Genomic DNA, 16,602 nt, shown 5'->3' with positions numbered 1-16,602 from the left:
TTTACATCAGTCTCCACTTCCCATCCCTGCCATCAGCAGACCCTCCAGCCCCCTGAACCAGTCTAATATAATACAACGTGATGGAAATTTCAGTTATGTTCATATGAAGAAAAACCCTTTCAGCCTGTGCAAGAAAATAAGTATGTAAAATGCAAAAGCTTTGTTAATTGGTATATAAATGTGAACGAGCACACACACAAAAAAAGTCACATTTCAACATTTTTAATGAGATAGATGAGCCTGAGACCTAGCAGCCAATCATGTTGTAACCCCTTATGAAATTTCACTTCCCCACCACTTTGCACACCGTCGCTGTAGGATACTAGCATGCTCTTCAGCTGGTATTGCACTTTAAAACAAATGATGTGCACATATGTGCAATTGCTGTAACTGTGTACACAAGTCACGCATTGTGTGTTGATATGACTATCATGATCACTTATGCATACAAATACTGAATAGTTTTTGCAGAATTTCAGTTTGAACTGGTTCTGTGCATAACTGAATGAGTATTCTGCAGGGTAATTGTGAGGTTAGCTTGTTTAAAGATCAGAATCTTGACAAAAGTCTGTAGAAGTGCTTGAGAAATATTTTAAAAAGCCTCATCATCATCATCATCATTCTTTGCTGTCCTGAAGAATTACAAACTCACTCTGATCAAATACAAAGATTTCTCTGTCCCAGCTTTCTTAGTTTTGGTTTTGATGTTTAAGACCTTCCCCCATTACTTTTTACCTGTTTATATCCTCAAGGCAGAGGCTGTCTTCTGCTTGTTTGTACATATGTTATTGTAATCGAGAAGTTTCACAACTATTTATGGTGCCCTTAAAATAATAATCCTAGTTTGTGAAACAAGATTGAATGAGAAACAAAGCTCAAAACATCATGGGGAAAAGCGCTGAAATGACATTAAACAGCGCCAATGAACCATGCACTCTTATCTACACACCACATTTCAGTGCCACGGACTGCCTACAGATGCCACATACAGCACACTCTAAAAAGACAAACTATGATTATGCCCTGAGGCTGGAGCTGTCAGAGGCAACATTAGAGCGGTCAGCTGCTGCTGGTGGTCACCCACAACAGTTCCTAGCCACTGGCAGAAGGAGGAACCCAGAGTTTCCTGGGGGTCCCACAGAGTTTCCATTCACCAGGAGTAAGGTAAGACAAGTCCCCTTGAACCAGGCAGCGGTGGAACCCCACAGAGTGTGTCAGCCCAGGCAGGCAGTGGGGGGAACCTCCTCTCTCTCCATTTTGTCAGGGATATTTTTGTTAATTGCCCATGACCTGTCATGATTTTTACTAAAAATATTCATGGATTAAATCTAAGCCTATGTGGCCAATCTTACACTAATTGCAAGAAATCCTCTATTTGACTATTTATGTCAAAATCTGCCTACAGGAGAAACTTCTTCCATACCCAAGGTTCTTAATGATTAACTTGTACCATGAAATACACAAATCCTTTTAACTCCTATTTATATAGGAGCATTAATGTGTGTGATTAAGTGATATGTCTTATATGAATCCTACTAAACTCTCCATATCTTGGGGCAGTGAATGCCACTTACTAAATATGTATCATAGTAAAAATAACGTGTATTTCCTTTTATCTGTGTTAGATATATTGCCTTTAAATTTGTAACACTCTTGGGCTTAGGCTAGAAGAAATGGAGAACGGGCCTTCTCTAGATCCTTCATTGTTTTATACGCCTCCAGCATGTCCTGTCATTTTTGGTCTCCTCTCTGAAATGCTGTATGTGAGAAAAGCAGCAGCATTTGAAATTCAGAATCCAAAACATGGAGCTAAGTATAATTAGTGAAGCTTTCTTTGATAAAGCAGAACTAATTAGGCCACAGATGGATATCAAGAAAGTCTGCAAAATATAGCAAGAATTGTGTTTTTCAGTGGTTTTACACCACTGTTCTCACTAGCAACCACAGGCTATATACCACACTAATACTAATAATGTTGAAACCTTTCCTTGCAACAAGCCCCGTTGCCAACTTTGTCCACATATTTATTCTGCAGACACCATCACTAGACTTAACAATGTTACTTACAGAACTGGGGCACATTCTGCTATTCCTCAACTAAAGAAAGGTTACTCACTGTAGTAACGGTGGTTCTTCGAGATGTGTCCCCGTGGGTGCTCCACATTAGGTGTCGGGCTCGCCCGGCGCCGCAGATCGGATCTTCCAAGCAGTTTCTGCCGGACCGCGCATGCGCCGGTGCGCACCACTCCCCCGCGCGCTCCCGGCCACGTGCGCGATCCGGTCCCCGCCAGTTCCTTGACCAACCGCCTCGGATGCTCCTGCAAAACACTAAACAGAGATCCGAAGCGGGGAGGATGGGCGGGTAGTGGAGCACCCACGGGGACACATCTCGAAGAACCACCGTTACTACGGTGAGTAACCTTTCTTTCTTCGAGTGTCCCCGTGGGTGCTCCACGTTAGGTGACTACCCAGCAGTAACCCAAGATAGGAGGTGGGTAATCGGAGTATGTGCAGCTTGTCCCCGAGAGGACCGCTGTCGAGAGATGGGTATCCTCTTGGAATACCCTGTGAAGGGCGTAATGTTTGGCGAAGGTGTCACAGGATGACCAGGTCGCCACTCTGCAAATGTCTTTTAGCGCAACGCCCTTGAAAAAGGGCTGTTGATGCTGCCACCGCCCTAGTGGAATGAGCTCTGGGCATGGCCAGGAAAGGAGTCTTTTTGAGTTTGTAGCACTTTTTAATGCAAGATACGATGTGCTTCGAGATTCTCTGCGAAGAGAGACATTCTCCTTTTGATTTGGGAGCGATAGAGACTAGGAGTCTATCCATTCTCTGGAAGGACTTGGTCCTGTCTATATAGAAAGCTAGCGCCTCCTCACGTCCAGGAGGCGTAGGCGCACCTCTTTGTCAGAGTTATGAGGCTTTGGATAAAACGAGGGTAAACAATAGGTTCGTTAGTATGAAACTCAGAAGAAACTTTAGGAACAAAGGCTGGATGCAGCCGTATGGTTACCGCCTCCTTGGAAAAAACAGCGCAGGGTGGCGTTGCCATAACTGCCGCAAGCTCGCTCACCCAGCGAGCTGACGTGATTGCGAGAAGAGAGGTCGTCTTTATCATAAGGAGGCAGAGGGAAACCGTGGCCAAAGGCTCGAACGGTGGTCCCCTTTTCGCATTAAGCACCAGGTCCAAGTTCCACGAAGGTGGAAGCGGTTTCCGAGGGGGGGGTATAGGTTTACCAGCCCTTTAAGGAACCTGGTAACCATGGGATGGGCGAACACCGTGTGCCCTGTCTCTCCGTGTCTGAATGCCAAAAAGGCAGCAAGGTGGACCTTAAACGAGGATAGCGAGAGTCCTCCTCTCTTGAGGTCCAGTAAATACTCTAATATCACAGCCATAGGCACCGAAAGCGGGGCTAGCTGTTTGGTAGAACACCATGCCGTAAAGCGAGTCCATTTCTGCTTGTAGGTCTTCCTGGTGGAAGTCCTCCTGCTACTTTCTAGGACTTGCTGCACTTCCTCCGTACATGTGCTCTCTAGGGAGCTGAGCCATGGATTAACCACGTTTGTAGTCGCAGGCCTTGGGGGTGCGGATGCACTATGGACCCCTGGGCTTGCGTGAGCAGATCCGGCGCCACCGGAAGGGGCATCGGTGGCCGGTCCGACATGCGCAGAAGTAGGGGGAACCATTGCTGTCGATCCCACGTTGGGACTATCGGGATCATTCAGGCTCCTTCCCTCCTGGCTTTCTGCAACACCTTGTGGATGAGCACTGTGGGAGGGAAAGCGTAAAGCAGGGGGCCCCTCCAAGAGATCGTGAAGGCGTCCCTCAGGGACCCCCGTCACAGTCCTGCCCTGGAGCAGAATCGTGGGCACTTCTTGTTGTGCTGAGTAGCAAACAGGTCTATCTGGGGAAAAACCCCATGCATGAAAAATCAGTTGCAGCAGATCGGGACGGATCTGCCACTCGTGCGTGAGTGCGAAAACGCCTGCTCAGCTGGTCTGCCTGCACATTGTGAGCGCCTGGGAAGTACGAGGCTTCCAGGGTTATATTGTTGGCGATGCAGCAGTTTCACGACCGGACTGCTTCTGCACATAAGGCACGGGACCGAGCTCCTCCTTGCCGATTCATATAAAACATGGTGGAGGTATTGTCTATACTGATCCCGACTACTTTGCCTTTTATATGGTCTCGAAAGTGTCTGCAGGCGTTGAACACTGCTCTGAGCTCCAGTATATTTGTGTGCAGTGACTGCTCCGTGGAGGACCACAGCCCTTGCGTCACCTCTTCGCCCATGTGTGCTCCCCACCCTATGAGGGAGGCGTCTGTAGTAAGAAAAACCAATATGTGTGGTTGGTGGAAGGGTACCCCTGTTAGCAGGTTCTCGGGGTTTACCCACCATTGCAGGGATTTGCGCACCTCTGTTGTGGGCGACGCCACCCTGTGAACAGTGTGTGCTGCCGGGTTGTATACGCTCGTCAGCCAGTGCTGCATGCTGCGCATGGGTAACCTGGCGTTCTGTTGTACGAACGCCGCTGCTGCCATGTGGCCCAGCAGCTGTAAGCACGTCAGAACCAGCACCGTAGGGCTGAAGGTGAAGACTTGCACGAGGGAGCCGACGGCCCGAAAGGGAGTCTCTGGTAGATACGCCCTCGCTGTAATAGAATTTACGCGTGCCCCTACGAACTCTATGTCCTGCGTGGGGTCTCTCTTTGATTTTGTCAGATTGATAACCAGGCCAAGCGAGAGAACGTGCCTGTTGTGACGCATATTATGCGTAGTACCTCCTCCTTCGAGGCCCCTTTGAGTAGGCAGTCATCCGGATACTGGAACATAAATACCCCCTGTCTGTGCAGGTAGGCTGACACCACTGCCAAGGGCTTGGTGAAGACTCTGGGGGCCGAGGAGAGGCCAAACGGTAGGACCTTGTATTGAAAATGTTCTTTGCCTACCATGAGAAACCAGAGGAATCGTAGGTGAGCCGGATGAATAGTTATGTGAAAATACGCGTCTTATAAGTCGAGGGCTGCGAACCAATCTCCATCGTATAGTGCCGTAAGGATGGAGGCGATTGTGATCATCCGAAAGCGTTGCTTGCGCAGGTACCGGTTGAGGCCTCGAAAATCTAAGATGGACCTCCCGCCTCCTGTCTTTTTCCCTGTGAGGAAGTACCTGGAGTAGAACCCTCTCCCTTGCAGTTGCTCCGGCACTCTTTCCACTGCCCCTATGAGCATGAGATGGTCTACCTCCGGCGTGAGCCTCGCCACGTGGGAGGCCTCCTGGAGGTGGGGCCTGGGTGGAGGTCATGGCGGTGGGAGCGACTGGAAGGGGATGGCGTACCCCGTGGCTATGATCTCCAGCACCCATTTGTCTGTGGTGATCCTTTGTCACTGGTTATAGAATGGTCGGAGGCGATGGTGGAATAACCGCTTCGGATGACCTTGCGACGGTAGTGATGGCGCAGCCCTGGATCTGTGTGTCAAACTTGTGGCCTGTGGCCCTGCCCCGAGGACGCATGGCTGTGTTGGGAACGACGCCTGGGAGTTCTGTACTGCTGGTGCTGTTGATGTCGCCCTTGCTCGTAACCCCTGTGGTACTGGGGACGCTGTTGCTGAGTCCGCAACATCCAGGGCGATCTGAACTCCCATCCTCGAGGCCGCGTAGCCTTCTTGCATGATGGCCTTGAGCACTGGTTTCTTGCCCTCTGGAAGCGAGTCCATGAGGGAGGTTAACCTAATGTGGTTATCGAAATTATGGTTCGCTAGATGCGCTGCGTAATTTGCCATTCGCAACAGTAGAGTGGAGGAGGAGTAGACCTTTCTGCCCAACAGCTCTAGCTTTTTGGCATGTTTGTCTGTTCCCCCACATTGCGACGACTCCACCACCAAGGAATTTGGTTGTGGGTGGCTGAACAGGAACTCCGTGCCCTTTGTCGGCACGAAGTTTTTTTTTTTTTGTTTGTTTTTTTTCCACTCTCTTGTGGACAGGCGGAATAGTCGCAGGAGTCTGCCATATCATAGTGGCAGACTCCAAGATTGCGTCATTAAGCGGTATTGCTATTTTGGAGGAGGCCGGAGGTCTCAGATTTTTGAGGAGCTTATGGTGTTTCTCTTGCACCTTATCTGTCTGGATGCCTTGTGTGAAGGCCACCCTCGTAAAACAGCTCTTGGAACTGTTTGAGATCGTCCGGAGGATGGACGTCCGCCGGGGCCGTAGCCTCATCCGGGGAGGAGCGCGAGGAACCACTGGGATACATCTCTGTGGACCCTTCCGGTTCCTGCTGGTGATGGTACACCCTCTCACTAGAGGTTTGCGAGGGAAAATCTCGGGGTTCCATAACCAGTCCCCCCTGAGATGCTTGAGTCTCTGTCCCCGGTCGCAATTGCCCTCGGGGGTACGAGATCGTTTGTGGGGATCTTTCCCTGGTAGATAGCCGATGGTGTCTATGCCCCGCGTGGTAGGGGCGACCATGGCAGTATAGGCACTGTTCTTGGGAAGGTGACCTAGACCACTCCCTTGGTGCATACCCTCTGCGTCTGGGGGAGGGCTGGAGAGAGCGATTTTGCATAATAGTCCAGCGGTTCAAACCCCAGGAAGGGTGAAGGTGGTCCCAGCCAGGGTGAGGCTGGTTGCAAAAAATGGAGAAGGGGGCTCCGGGTAGGCTAGGGGGGACCCCTGCCTTCTGGTTGGAGTCTGTAACATAAGCGGAGGGCTGTGAGAAAGCAACTCCACAGCCCTGTGCGGAGAGGGGCTGCAATGCCTCCTCTTGTGTGCAGCCTTTCCCCTCCCTTGAGGAGGTAACTCTGCCCCCTGACGTACAGGGGATCCTGGCCCCGTGCGCACCGAGCTCGGCACGCTGGAGGGCGGTGCCGCATGTGCGGTGTGCTCCGGTGCCTGCAGGCTGCGTGCCTGCGCGCTCTGCACCGCCGGTTCCCCGGGGGTCGGTGCCGCTGCCTGCGGTGCCGCCGGTACCGGCGCTTGTTTAGCCGCCGCCCTGCCTGCGGTGCGGGGCGGCTGGCTGATTATCGGAGGCTGAGCCGCTTCCACGTGGCTCTCCGTGCCGCCGCCGATCAGCTGTTGCTGCGGCTGGGGGCTGCTCGCTCCTCCCATCCCGCTCGCTATTGTTGCCGGCAGGGATCGGGCTGGGGAGGCTTTCCTCCATTTTTGGCAGCTTTCCTTTTATGGGCCCTGCAGGGTCCCTCCTGCTGCGGCCGCTCCGGCACGTCTGGCTGGAGGGCCTTATGAAAAGCAGTTTTAAGCCGCTGCCCTGCTTGCAGTGCGGGGCGGCTGGCTGATCATCGGAGGCTGAGCCACTTCCACGTGGCTCTCCCTGCCGCCGCCGATCAGCTGTTGCTGCGGCTGGGGGCTGTGCGCTCCTCCCGTCCCGCTCGCTGTTGCTGCCGGCAGGGATCGGGTTGGGGAGACTTTCCTCCGTTTCTGCGCTGATGGAGTGAGGGAGGCAGCTTTCCTTTTATGGGCCCCAGAGGGTCCCTCCTGCTGCGGCCGCTCCGGCACCTCTGGCTGGAGGGCCTTATCAAAAGCAGCATTTTAAGCCGCATCTCCCTGTCTCTCCTTAATCGCCTCTCGGCAGGACTCACATTTTTTAAGCCTGAAGAGGACATTGTTGGTGAGTCTTTGAGTTTTATTAAGTGGGTACTTAGCACCTTCTTTGTGCTGTTTTCCCCGTCCGATGGCCTGCCTCAGCAGGAGGGCTGATGGCCGTAGCTCCTGGCCTCTGGCGGTTGTTACTGGGACTGGCTGAAGCTGTCCCGCTCGTAGTTTGTTTGTTGTTGTTTGTTTTTTTTTTTTGTTTTTTTTTTTTTTTGCAAAATAGCAACCGGCTAACTCATAGTAGCCTAAGTATCTGAAAAAAACTTTGAAAGAAAAACAGATAAAGTCGTTGAATACGCTATTTGGCCTTAGCCTAGTCGGATTCCGTCTGCAGCCGACGGTGGTTAAGAGGAACTGGCGGGGACCGGATCGCGCACGTGGCCGGGAGCGCGCGGGGGAGTGGCGCGCACCGGCGCATGCGCGGTCCGGCAGAAACTGCTTGGAAGATCCGATCTGCGGCGCCGGGCGAGCCCGACACCTAATGTGGAGCACCCACGGGGACACTCGAAGAAGAACGTCATATATGCCATTATGTGCCAGCAATCCCCACACACTATTTATGTTGGGCAAACTGCAAACACTCTTCGCCAAAGAATGAATGGACACAGAGTGGACATCAAAAATCTCCAAATGCACAAAACTGTCAGCCAGCACTTTAATGGCATGGGCCATTCTGTTAAGGACCTAAGGGTTTGTGTTTTGGAGAAAAAAAAGAGACTAACAACCATCTACAGACAGAATGTTCCATAAACGTGGGAATCCCAGACACTCCATCATCTCAGACATTGGCACTCTCACTATAGGATTATCTGGCTATGTGGACTCTCCACCTTACACACTATGCTACCAGTGCTTCCAGCTTTAAGATGCCACTGTCTTCTTTAGGAAACTACAATTCATTGGTGACCTTCCTGAAAACACCATCCTGGCCCCCATGCATGTAGAGGCCTTTTACACCAATATCCCACATGAAGATGGACTTCAAGCTGTTAGGAACATTACCCCTGATGAGATCGAAGCACAAATGGTGGCAGAGCTTTGTGACTTTGTCCTCACCTACAACTATGGCAGATTTGAGGAGAATTTATACCTTCAAATCAGTGGCACTGCTATGGGCACCCACATGGCCCCACAGTATGCCAACATTTTTATGGCTGACCTGGAACAACGCTTCAGCTCTCATCCCCTAGCGCCCCTTCTCTACTTGCGCTATACTGATGACATCACAATCTAGACCCATGGGAAGGAGGCTCTTCAAGAGTTCCACCATGATTTCAACCATTTCCACCTCACCACCAGCCTCAGCCTGGAGCAGTCAACACAAGAGATCTACCTCCTCCTGGACACTACTGAGAAAATAAGTGATGGTCACATAAATACCACCCTATACCAGAAACCCACAGACTGCTATACTTACCTAGGTGCCTCCAGCTTCCATCCAGGGCACACTACACGATCCATTGCATACAGCCAGGCACTAAGGTACAACCGAATTTGCTCCAATCCCTCAGACAAAGACAAACATCTACAACACCTTTACCAAGCTTTCCTCAAAACTACAATACCCACCTAAGGAAGTGAAGAAACAAACAGATTGACTGAGCCAGACGTGTACCCAGAAGCCATCTACTACAAGACAGGCCCAACAAGGAAAAAACGAGAGAACACCACTGGCCATCAAATACAGCCCCCAGCTAAAGCCTCTCCAGAGCATCATCAGTGATCAACAACTCATCTTGGAAATGATCCTTCACTCTCACAGACCTTGGGAGGCAGGCCTGTCCTCGCCCACAGATAGCCTGCCAACCTCAAACAAATTCTCACCAGCAACTATAGACCACAACACAGTAACTTTAAACCTGGAACCAATCCCCGCAACAAACCTCACTGCCAACTCTGCTCAAATATCTACACCAGTGATGATATCACAGGGCCTAACATCAACCACACCATCAGGGGCTCCTTTACTTGCACATGTACTAATATAATATATGCCATCATGTGCCAGCAAAGCCCCACTGCAAGTTACACTGGCCAAACTGGACAGTCGCTATGTAAAAGAATAAATGGACATAAAATCAGACATCAGGAACAGTAACATACAAAAACCTGTAGGAGAACACTTCAATTAACACTCAGTAACAGATTTAAAAGTAGCAGTCCTACAACAAAAAAAACTTCATAAACAAACTCCAAAGAGAAACAGCAGAGCTGCAATTAATTTGCAAATTTGACACCATCAACCAAGGATTGAACAGAGAGTGGGAGTGGGGGGTTCATTACAAAAGCAGTTTCTCCTCTCGATGTTCACACCTCCACATAAATTGCTGGTAATGGGTCACCTCCTCCCTGACTGAACAGACCTTGTCAGCTCTGGCCCTCCCCTTGACTGAGACTCCCTCCTTAAACCCTCCTGGGAAACCACCTCCCCCTCACCCGACTTACGCATCTGACAAAGCAGATCTTTGCCCACGAAAGTTCATGCTCCAAAATATCTGTTAATCTATAAGGCGCTGCAGGACTTGTTGGTTTTGAAGATACAGACTAACTCTACCACCTCTCTGATAATGTTCAGAACTAACTTTCATATTTAAAATTTGACACATGAACATGTGGTTTGAACACAGAGAGCAGCTACCTGACCCATTCTCAGGACTTTCACATACTTTGATGTTTAACCTAACACTTACTTCCCCACCCTACCCCACCCCATTTTCTGCTCTTCCATCTGATTTGTCAACCTTGATAATTTTTTGACCTTTGTGCTTTATATATTGACTCTGTTCTGGTAAGGCTACAGATCTGAAGAATTGGGTCTGTCCCAGGAAAGCTCATCACCTAAAAGTACTACATGACTGCTTTTGTTTTGATAGAATACAGATTAACATGACTACCTCTCTGTTACTGTCTCTACTTACGTTAGTTTGCATAGTTTGTATCTCTGTTCTGACAGCAAGATTAATGAAGGCTACTTACTGAGTTGTCTTTCAGTTGTAGTCCTTCTCCATTTGGCAGTGAAGACCTTCGTTTTGTGGACGTATTTCTGTTAGGTGTAGAAAAAGTGCCTCCACTTTTTTTCTTTACAAAAAGCACTTCACAGCTTGCTTGGTCTTCATTATGTGTGCTCTTTCCTGCATTTATTACCCTAGGAAAAAAGCCCAAGAGGCATGTTAGTTTTATAGCAAACCTCAGAAGCTTCTGTCACTGCTAAGTGACTTACCAAAAAAATCAAAGGAATGTGGCAGGAGCTTTTTTAAATATTCATAAGCTTAACATTTGACTTTTAACATTTATTGACTTAAGATTTTTAATGGTATTTTTCACAAAGCAAGCATTTGGAACAGTGCAAATTGAAAAAAAGAGTGTAAGTCAGAAACATGAGCATTAACTGAATCTACAACTTATCCAAACACAGAAAACATAGAATTTTAAACAAAAAATTATACTGGACTGATTCCCAATGAATGGATGAGTCTGGTGATGTTTACATTTCCCAGTTAAAATATAAACCAGGTTTACAATTGTTCTTTCAGTTTAATTCACATACCTATAACCATCCTCTATTAGCTATGCATGAAAATGGATAGGTCAGCTCCAGGAATGTACTCTGTCAAATTCCACTGAGTGGTACAAGCAGAACTTTATCTACCAAACAGAATGTGTTCTGTATGGATGGTACGGAACGGAAGGAGGTGATTTAAAAAAAGTGCTTCACGGTTAAGAAAAGCTGCAGGAGAGATGTAAACTTCAAAAGGAGTGCTCCCCCTTCTCTGCCTGTGACAGGCTGGCAGAGATTATTTGTATCATGATGAAGTGAGAGGGATGCATTTTAAGTCTCTATTTCCAAATTTACTTCTCTAGGCCCAGAGTTTATAATGCAGTGTGCATTTGGGACATGGTGCTGCATCATTGTGTGTCGCTGCCTGATATAACATGGTTTTCCAAAGACAACATCATCATGTAACTATGAGGAGAGCTGAAGTAAATACAGAATTCTCATAGTTCTGCATGCCAAGCCTGTAAAACTTGAGACAGATTAATGAAACCAGAGCAGTCCTGTGAATTTTAAGGTAGCTAATCTCAACACCTGCTAGTCTGTAAACAGGAAGTACAGGTCATGGTATTTGTGTAATAGTCTCTCTAGCTAGCTAAAGTATCAAACAAATGATGAATATTCAGAAATAGAAATACCACAAAAATCACTTTGAAACTGTCAGGCTACGTCTACACTTGTCCCATGGTAATCAGTGTGACAGGAGATTACTCATGAAGTGCTGCAATGAATAAAATTTTGGGGAGTGAAAGCACTTTGAAGTGGCACAGGCACCGCAGAGTGCCCGCAGCTACGGGCATGCTGGCACTTTGAAGTTGCCGCAGGGGAGAATTTGCCTAACGAAGTGCTTCAGGTTCATTGCAACACTTCATGAGTGATCTCCTGTCACCCTGATCACCTTGCCCCCTTCTTCGAAAGGAAGAAGTGTAGACATAGGCTCAGTGTATTTGACTGGACAATAACGAAATTAAGACAAATGAGCAAGCTCAAATGACCCCTACAAGCAGATAAATTATGTTTTGTTTGAATGTGCCTGTTTGTACTATGTATCTTGAACAGACCCAGAAGGTGAATATGCATTGACCTGGAAATATAATAGCCTCAGGAGTGTGAGGAACCTGTAAAACATGGCTTATGTATCCTCACAACAATGAGAATTATTTCCCTGTTGAGTAAATGATTATCTGCTTCCATGAACATGTTTTCTAAGCCAACCTACCCTCTCTGCAAACTGTTAAATCTCCTTGACAAATCAACATGTGGAGGCAGGATACTCCCATTGCTGGAATTTTAGGCCAGACGGGGCTTTTATTTATTCAAGTACATTTCATGCTCCTGATAACCATGTGAAAATTCATGAGCAACCTGGATGCATCTCACAATCCCTTAAATGAGATCAAACACACCCAATTCCTCACTCCTTGATATTTTTAACTACAGTTTGCAGGACAAATCGGGGTTATTTGGGGATAGGTGTGGGGGAGGAAGAAGGAGAGCCATGCATATAAACAAGACCACCCCACAGTCTACTCTAGGCATCACCTTACCTATACTTCCCATATTATAAAATTCCAAAACTCTATGTTGACCCATTTTCAGATTAAAAATAGTCTTTACATTTGAAGGCAACTTGTTGCTTTATTGTGAATAAATGATTGTTTTCTTTTAGTAAAAGAAACTCACTTATATCCTGAAAAACGACAGCCGCTAAACATAACCATCTTTGTAAATTAAGAGATTATTGAACTTCAAGTGTTGCTATGCTGCAATCTGAAATGCAAAAATTTGTGTTCAGTTAACATCGGTATGCACATTACCATCAGCTGTTTGCCAGGGTTCTTCCCTCATAAAACAAATTGTGGTTGAAATTATTTGGAGACACCTGAATGTACGAGATTAAAGGATGTGTAGGTTCAAGCTACCTGTCTGCAGTTTCGCAAGTTTAACTTTTATGCCCAATATTTGCCAAGACAGTTTAGATATTTGAGTAGAATGGTTTTCTGGACTAAAGGTCCATCGTTTTCTGGATGCATGTGGAAGGCAGTGGAGTTGTTTGAAACAGAAGTGAAAATACAAAGAGACCAGGACAATGGATATTAGCGCCCGAATTGCCACTGTGACAAAATGAGCCTAAATGCACCACTGAGCTACAGAAAGCCTAACCGAAGTACTGTATTATGGCTTCTAAATATCTTCCCGTACCTTAGCTCATCGTTTTCTCCTTGCTGTGGTAGGAAACGGTTTTCAAAATACCATTTAAGTCATGAACTTAAAAAGAGAAAAGAAAACAAACTGTAAAGCTGAGCTGTAGAGTGTTCTTTCCTGTAAGTCAATACTATTAGCTTCCCCTGTTCTGCATAGATCCCAGAACTTCCCTACCAGTGTACTTAATGCTAGACTAACAGTTCTTACCACCGGGAGAGACAATGTGCCATTCTGTGACTTGTTAGGTCTCTCTCCCTCCCTCTCCCCCCAATATTTATAAAGCTGTTTTAAATCAAACAAACCTCTCAAGGCACTGAATGATACAAAAAGGCTGAAAGAACAAACTGACCCAATAGTAAGTAAACCAGTTTGGCAAGGCAATTACTGTGAAACACCTGAAACTCTGTACTTCACCAGTCTTTTGTGTCTATGTGTGCAACCAGTTGGTAAAGAGAATAGAATAAAAGAACTTGGGATACATTCAAATTATGGCTTAGTAAGATCCTCAAAGCCCCAGTCTGGCATCTGACTTGTGTGGAATTTCAGTGCCTCTTTGACCTTTGTCTAAACTTTGTTTCTTAAAACTTTGAGACCACACATATGAAGATTTTCTTCAAAATAAATTTGTCAGAACAAAAAAAAAAAATAATCGCCAACAAAACAAACAAAAACACACAAAAACCAAACTGCAACGTATAAAGCAAAAACAAAACGAATTAATTTAAATCAGGTATTACTGCAATGAAGTAACAGCATTGTGTCTGGTTTTAACAATAGACAATATATACCGTTGGTGTATTTTTCCCCAAGCACTTGCAACACACCTACGAGTTGTTCATGGAACAGCAGTTTTCCATGGAACACAATTTAAACAACACAGGTCTAAGTAATTCCATGTTTTTCTCGCTGAAAAGTTTCTCCTATTTTGCGATGTCTGATGAAAACTTGAATCACCACAATATAGCAGTTCTTTTCATCAAAGGCACCAAATGCTGCAATTTCTAGTCATCAAGCATCGCTATAATCTGATGCTGGACCATCCTCTTACCCTCATACAAAAAAAACCTTGAACTTCCCAAACTTTTAAGAAAGGGATTAAGTGAAAGCCCAGGCTTATCCCTGCTCTGTCCTAAAGCTTGGGCTGGATTTGAAACGTACATTGCTAATACTACATTTAAAATACCCAGCACAGAAATTACAATCACTGTCTATCAGAGATAAGCATCAGAGGTAGCCGTGTTAGTCTGTAGCTTCAAGAACAACAACAAGAAGTCCTGTGGCACCTTATAGACTAACAGATTTTGGAGCATAAGCTTTCGTGGGCAAAGACTTGCTTCATCAGACACATGGGGGCGTGGTTTCAGAGGGGTATTTAAAAAGAGTGGGGTCACAGTAAGAGACCCTGGCCCTCCGTTTTACTGGGACCCCACTCTTTAAATACCCCTCTGAAACCACCCCTCCATGCATCTGATGAAGCGGGTCTTTGCCCACGAAAGTTTATGCTCCAAAATAGCTGTTAGTCTATAAGGTGCCACAAGCTTCTTGTTGTCTATCAGAAAGGTAGCCGTGTTAGTCTGTATCTTCAAGAACAACAAGAAGTCCTGTGGCACGTTCTAGACTAACAGGATATTATGAAGCATAAGTTTCGTGGGCAAAGCCGCTTTGTCAGATGCGACGGACGAAGCAGGTCTTTACCCATGAAAGATTATGCTCCAAAATACCTGACTATATAGACTTCAGGCCCCTGTGGGAATCTTTTCTTACTTGAAAGCCTTTTCATCACACCATTTCAGCTCAACATTAAGTAAACAGCTGGCAAAAATCACTGAGCATTGTTTTGCAACATGAAGACAAAAGAAAACTGTTCTTGAATGTTGACATGCTCCCTTTAGAATTCACAAGAATCAGCTGTCAAAGTTCAGCTGACAAATATTTTAAAGGTAGAAATCAGTTTTAAAAAGTTTTGCTCAATATGCCTAATAACCAGGGTACAGAAGACATCTTTAAAAAAGTTAAGCTATGTATCACCTTTAAAGTCCTAAAATACAGGTTTTCCCGAGCAGCTTAAAAGTAATTCAATGAAATTTCAGAGGACACTGGGCACCTAACTCCCTTACGCTTCTGAAAATCCCATCCAAAATGGCCCTGAGCTGGTGGTCACAAATAGGCACTGACATTACCCAACGTGCACTGTGTTCTCCCTGATGGCTCCCGAAGTCTGACACTCTCCACCACTACCAGACTATAGAAAATGGCGGTGTTTTTTCCCCTCCTTCACTTACCATTCCCAGCCCAGCACACAGGGTTATTTGCATGGAGCTGGTCGGCTTGCTTCCCTTATGCTCAGTTTTCAAGGTTCAGCTGCTCATTGCGTGCCTGCAGCGCTCAGTTAGCTGTCTGTAGATGGATGGACTCTTAACGAAGCGCCAATTTCCTGAGGGAACGGGGGACTCCAATGAGTCCATCCTTCACCTGGAGCAGTTGAGTGTTCTGCACAAGCTATGAGGACTGGGGCATGGATGGCCTGGCCCTGAGGTCGGAGTCAGGACTGAAGCTGGGGTCAGAATCAAGCCAAGGGTTGAAACCAGAGTCAAAGGGAGGGCCATGGAGCAGGGATCTAACAAGAGGCCAGAAAGCAGAGGAACTAAGAGAAGGAGGGGAGGAAAGGGCCAGGAGGCAGGAGTCAGGTGATTAAGCAGGCTCCAAACTTACAGCAAACCAGGGACACACTGAGTTGCTCTCACAACTTGCAGCGTCTCCTTCTGGTTTAAGCAGTACATCTAAGCAATTGGTGGGGATGGATGTTTGCCCCAATCAGCAGCTTTGCTGACAGAGCATTTCATGAGCTAGAGCTCCACTAGTCCCCTCTCTACTGGTGAGCTTCCAGGTTCAAGACTAGTAATCTTGGTCACCTACGTAGATCTTTTGTGGAGTTTTCTGTTTAAGGAACAGCAGATGCAACCTGGCAGGCTCTACTTTCAGACCAGTGGAAGTTTGTTTATGAAAAATTAACCAAAAAACACAGAAAAGAATAGCATCTCACTTCTAGGTTTCTGCTATTTCAGAGGCAAACAGAGAGCACCTACAAGCTCTGGGGAAGGCAAGAAGAAACTAGGACCTAAAATTGCAACAGCAGAAATGAACAATCAGGAAGGAGTGCTGGAAAGGAGAACGTATGTATTTAAGGAACCAGACTAGCACAATATTATGTATCATATAAAACAAGGTAATAGAA

At 46.7% G+C, this 16,602-nt stretch overlaps 1 protein-coding gene across 1 annotated transcript in view; it reads right to left on the bottom strand.

Moving 5' to 3' along the window:
- PPM1H (protein phosphatase, Mg2+/Mn2+ dependent 1H) overlaps positions 1 to 16,602 on the bottom strand; it is a 228,018-nt gene that overhangs the window by 127,710 nt on the left and 83,706 nt on the right. Inside the window, exon 2 of the mRNA XM_075013741.1 lies at positions 10,586 to 10,754. Coding sequence (XP_074869842.1) covers positions 10,586 to 10,754 — 169 coding nt within the window. The remainder of the gene's footprint in view (positions 1 to 10,585; positions 10,755 to 16,602) is intronic.

The sequence above is a fragment of the Carettochelys insculpta genome, chromosome 1, assembly GCF_033958435.1.
Source record: "Carettochelys insculpta isolate YL-2023 chromosome 1, ASM3395843v1, whole genome shotgun sequence".
NCBI classification, from domain to species: domain Eukaryota; kingdom Metazoa; phylum Chordata; order Testudines; family Carettochelyidae; genus Carettochelys; species Carettochelys insculpta.
The sequence above is the reverse complement of the archived record's forward strand: the minus strand, read 5'-3'. Positions and strand labels throughout refer to the sequence as shown.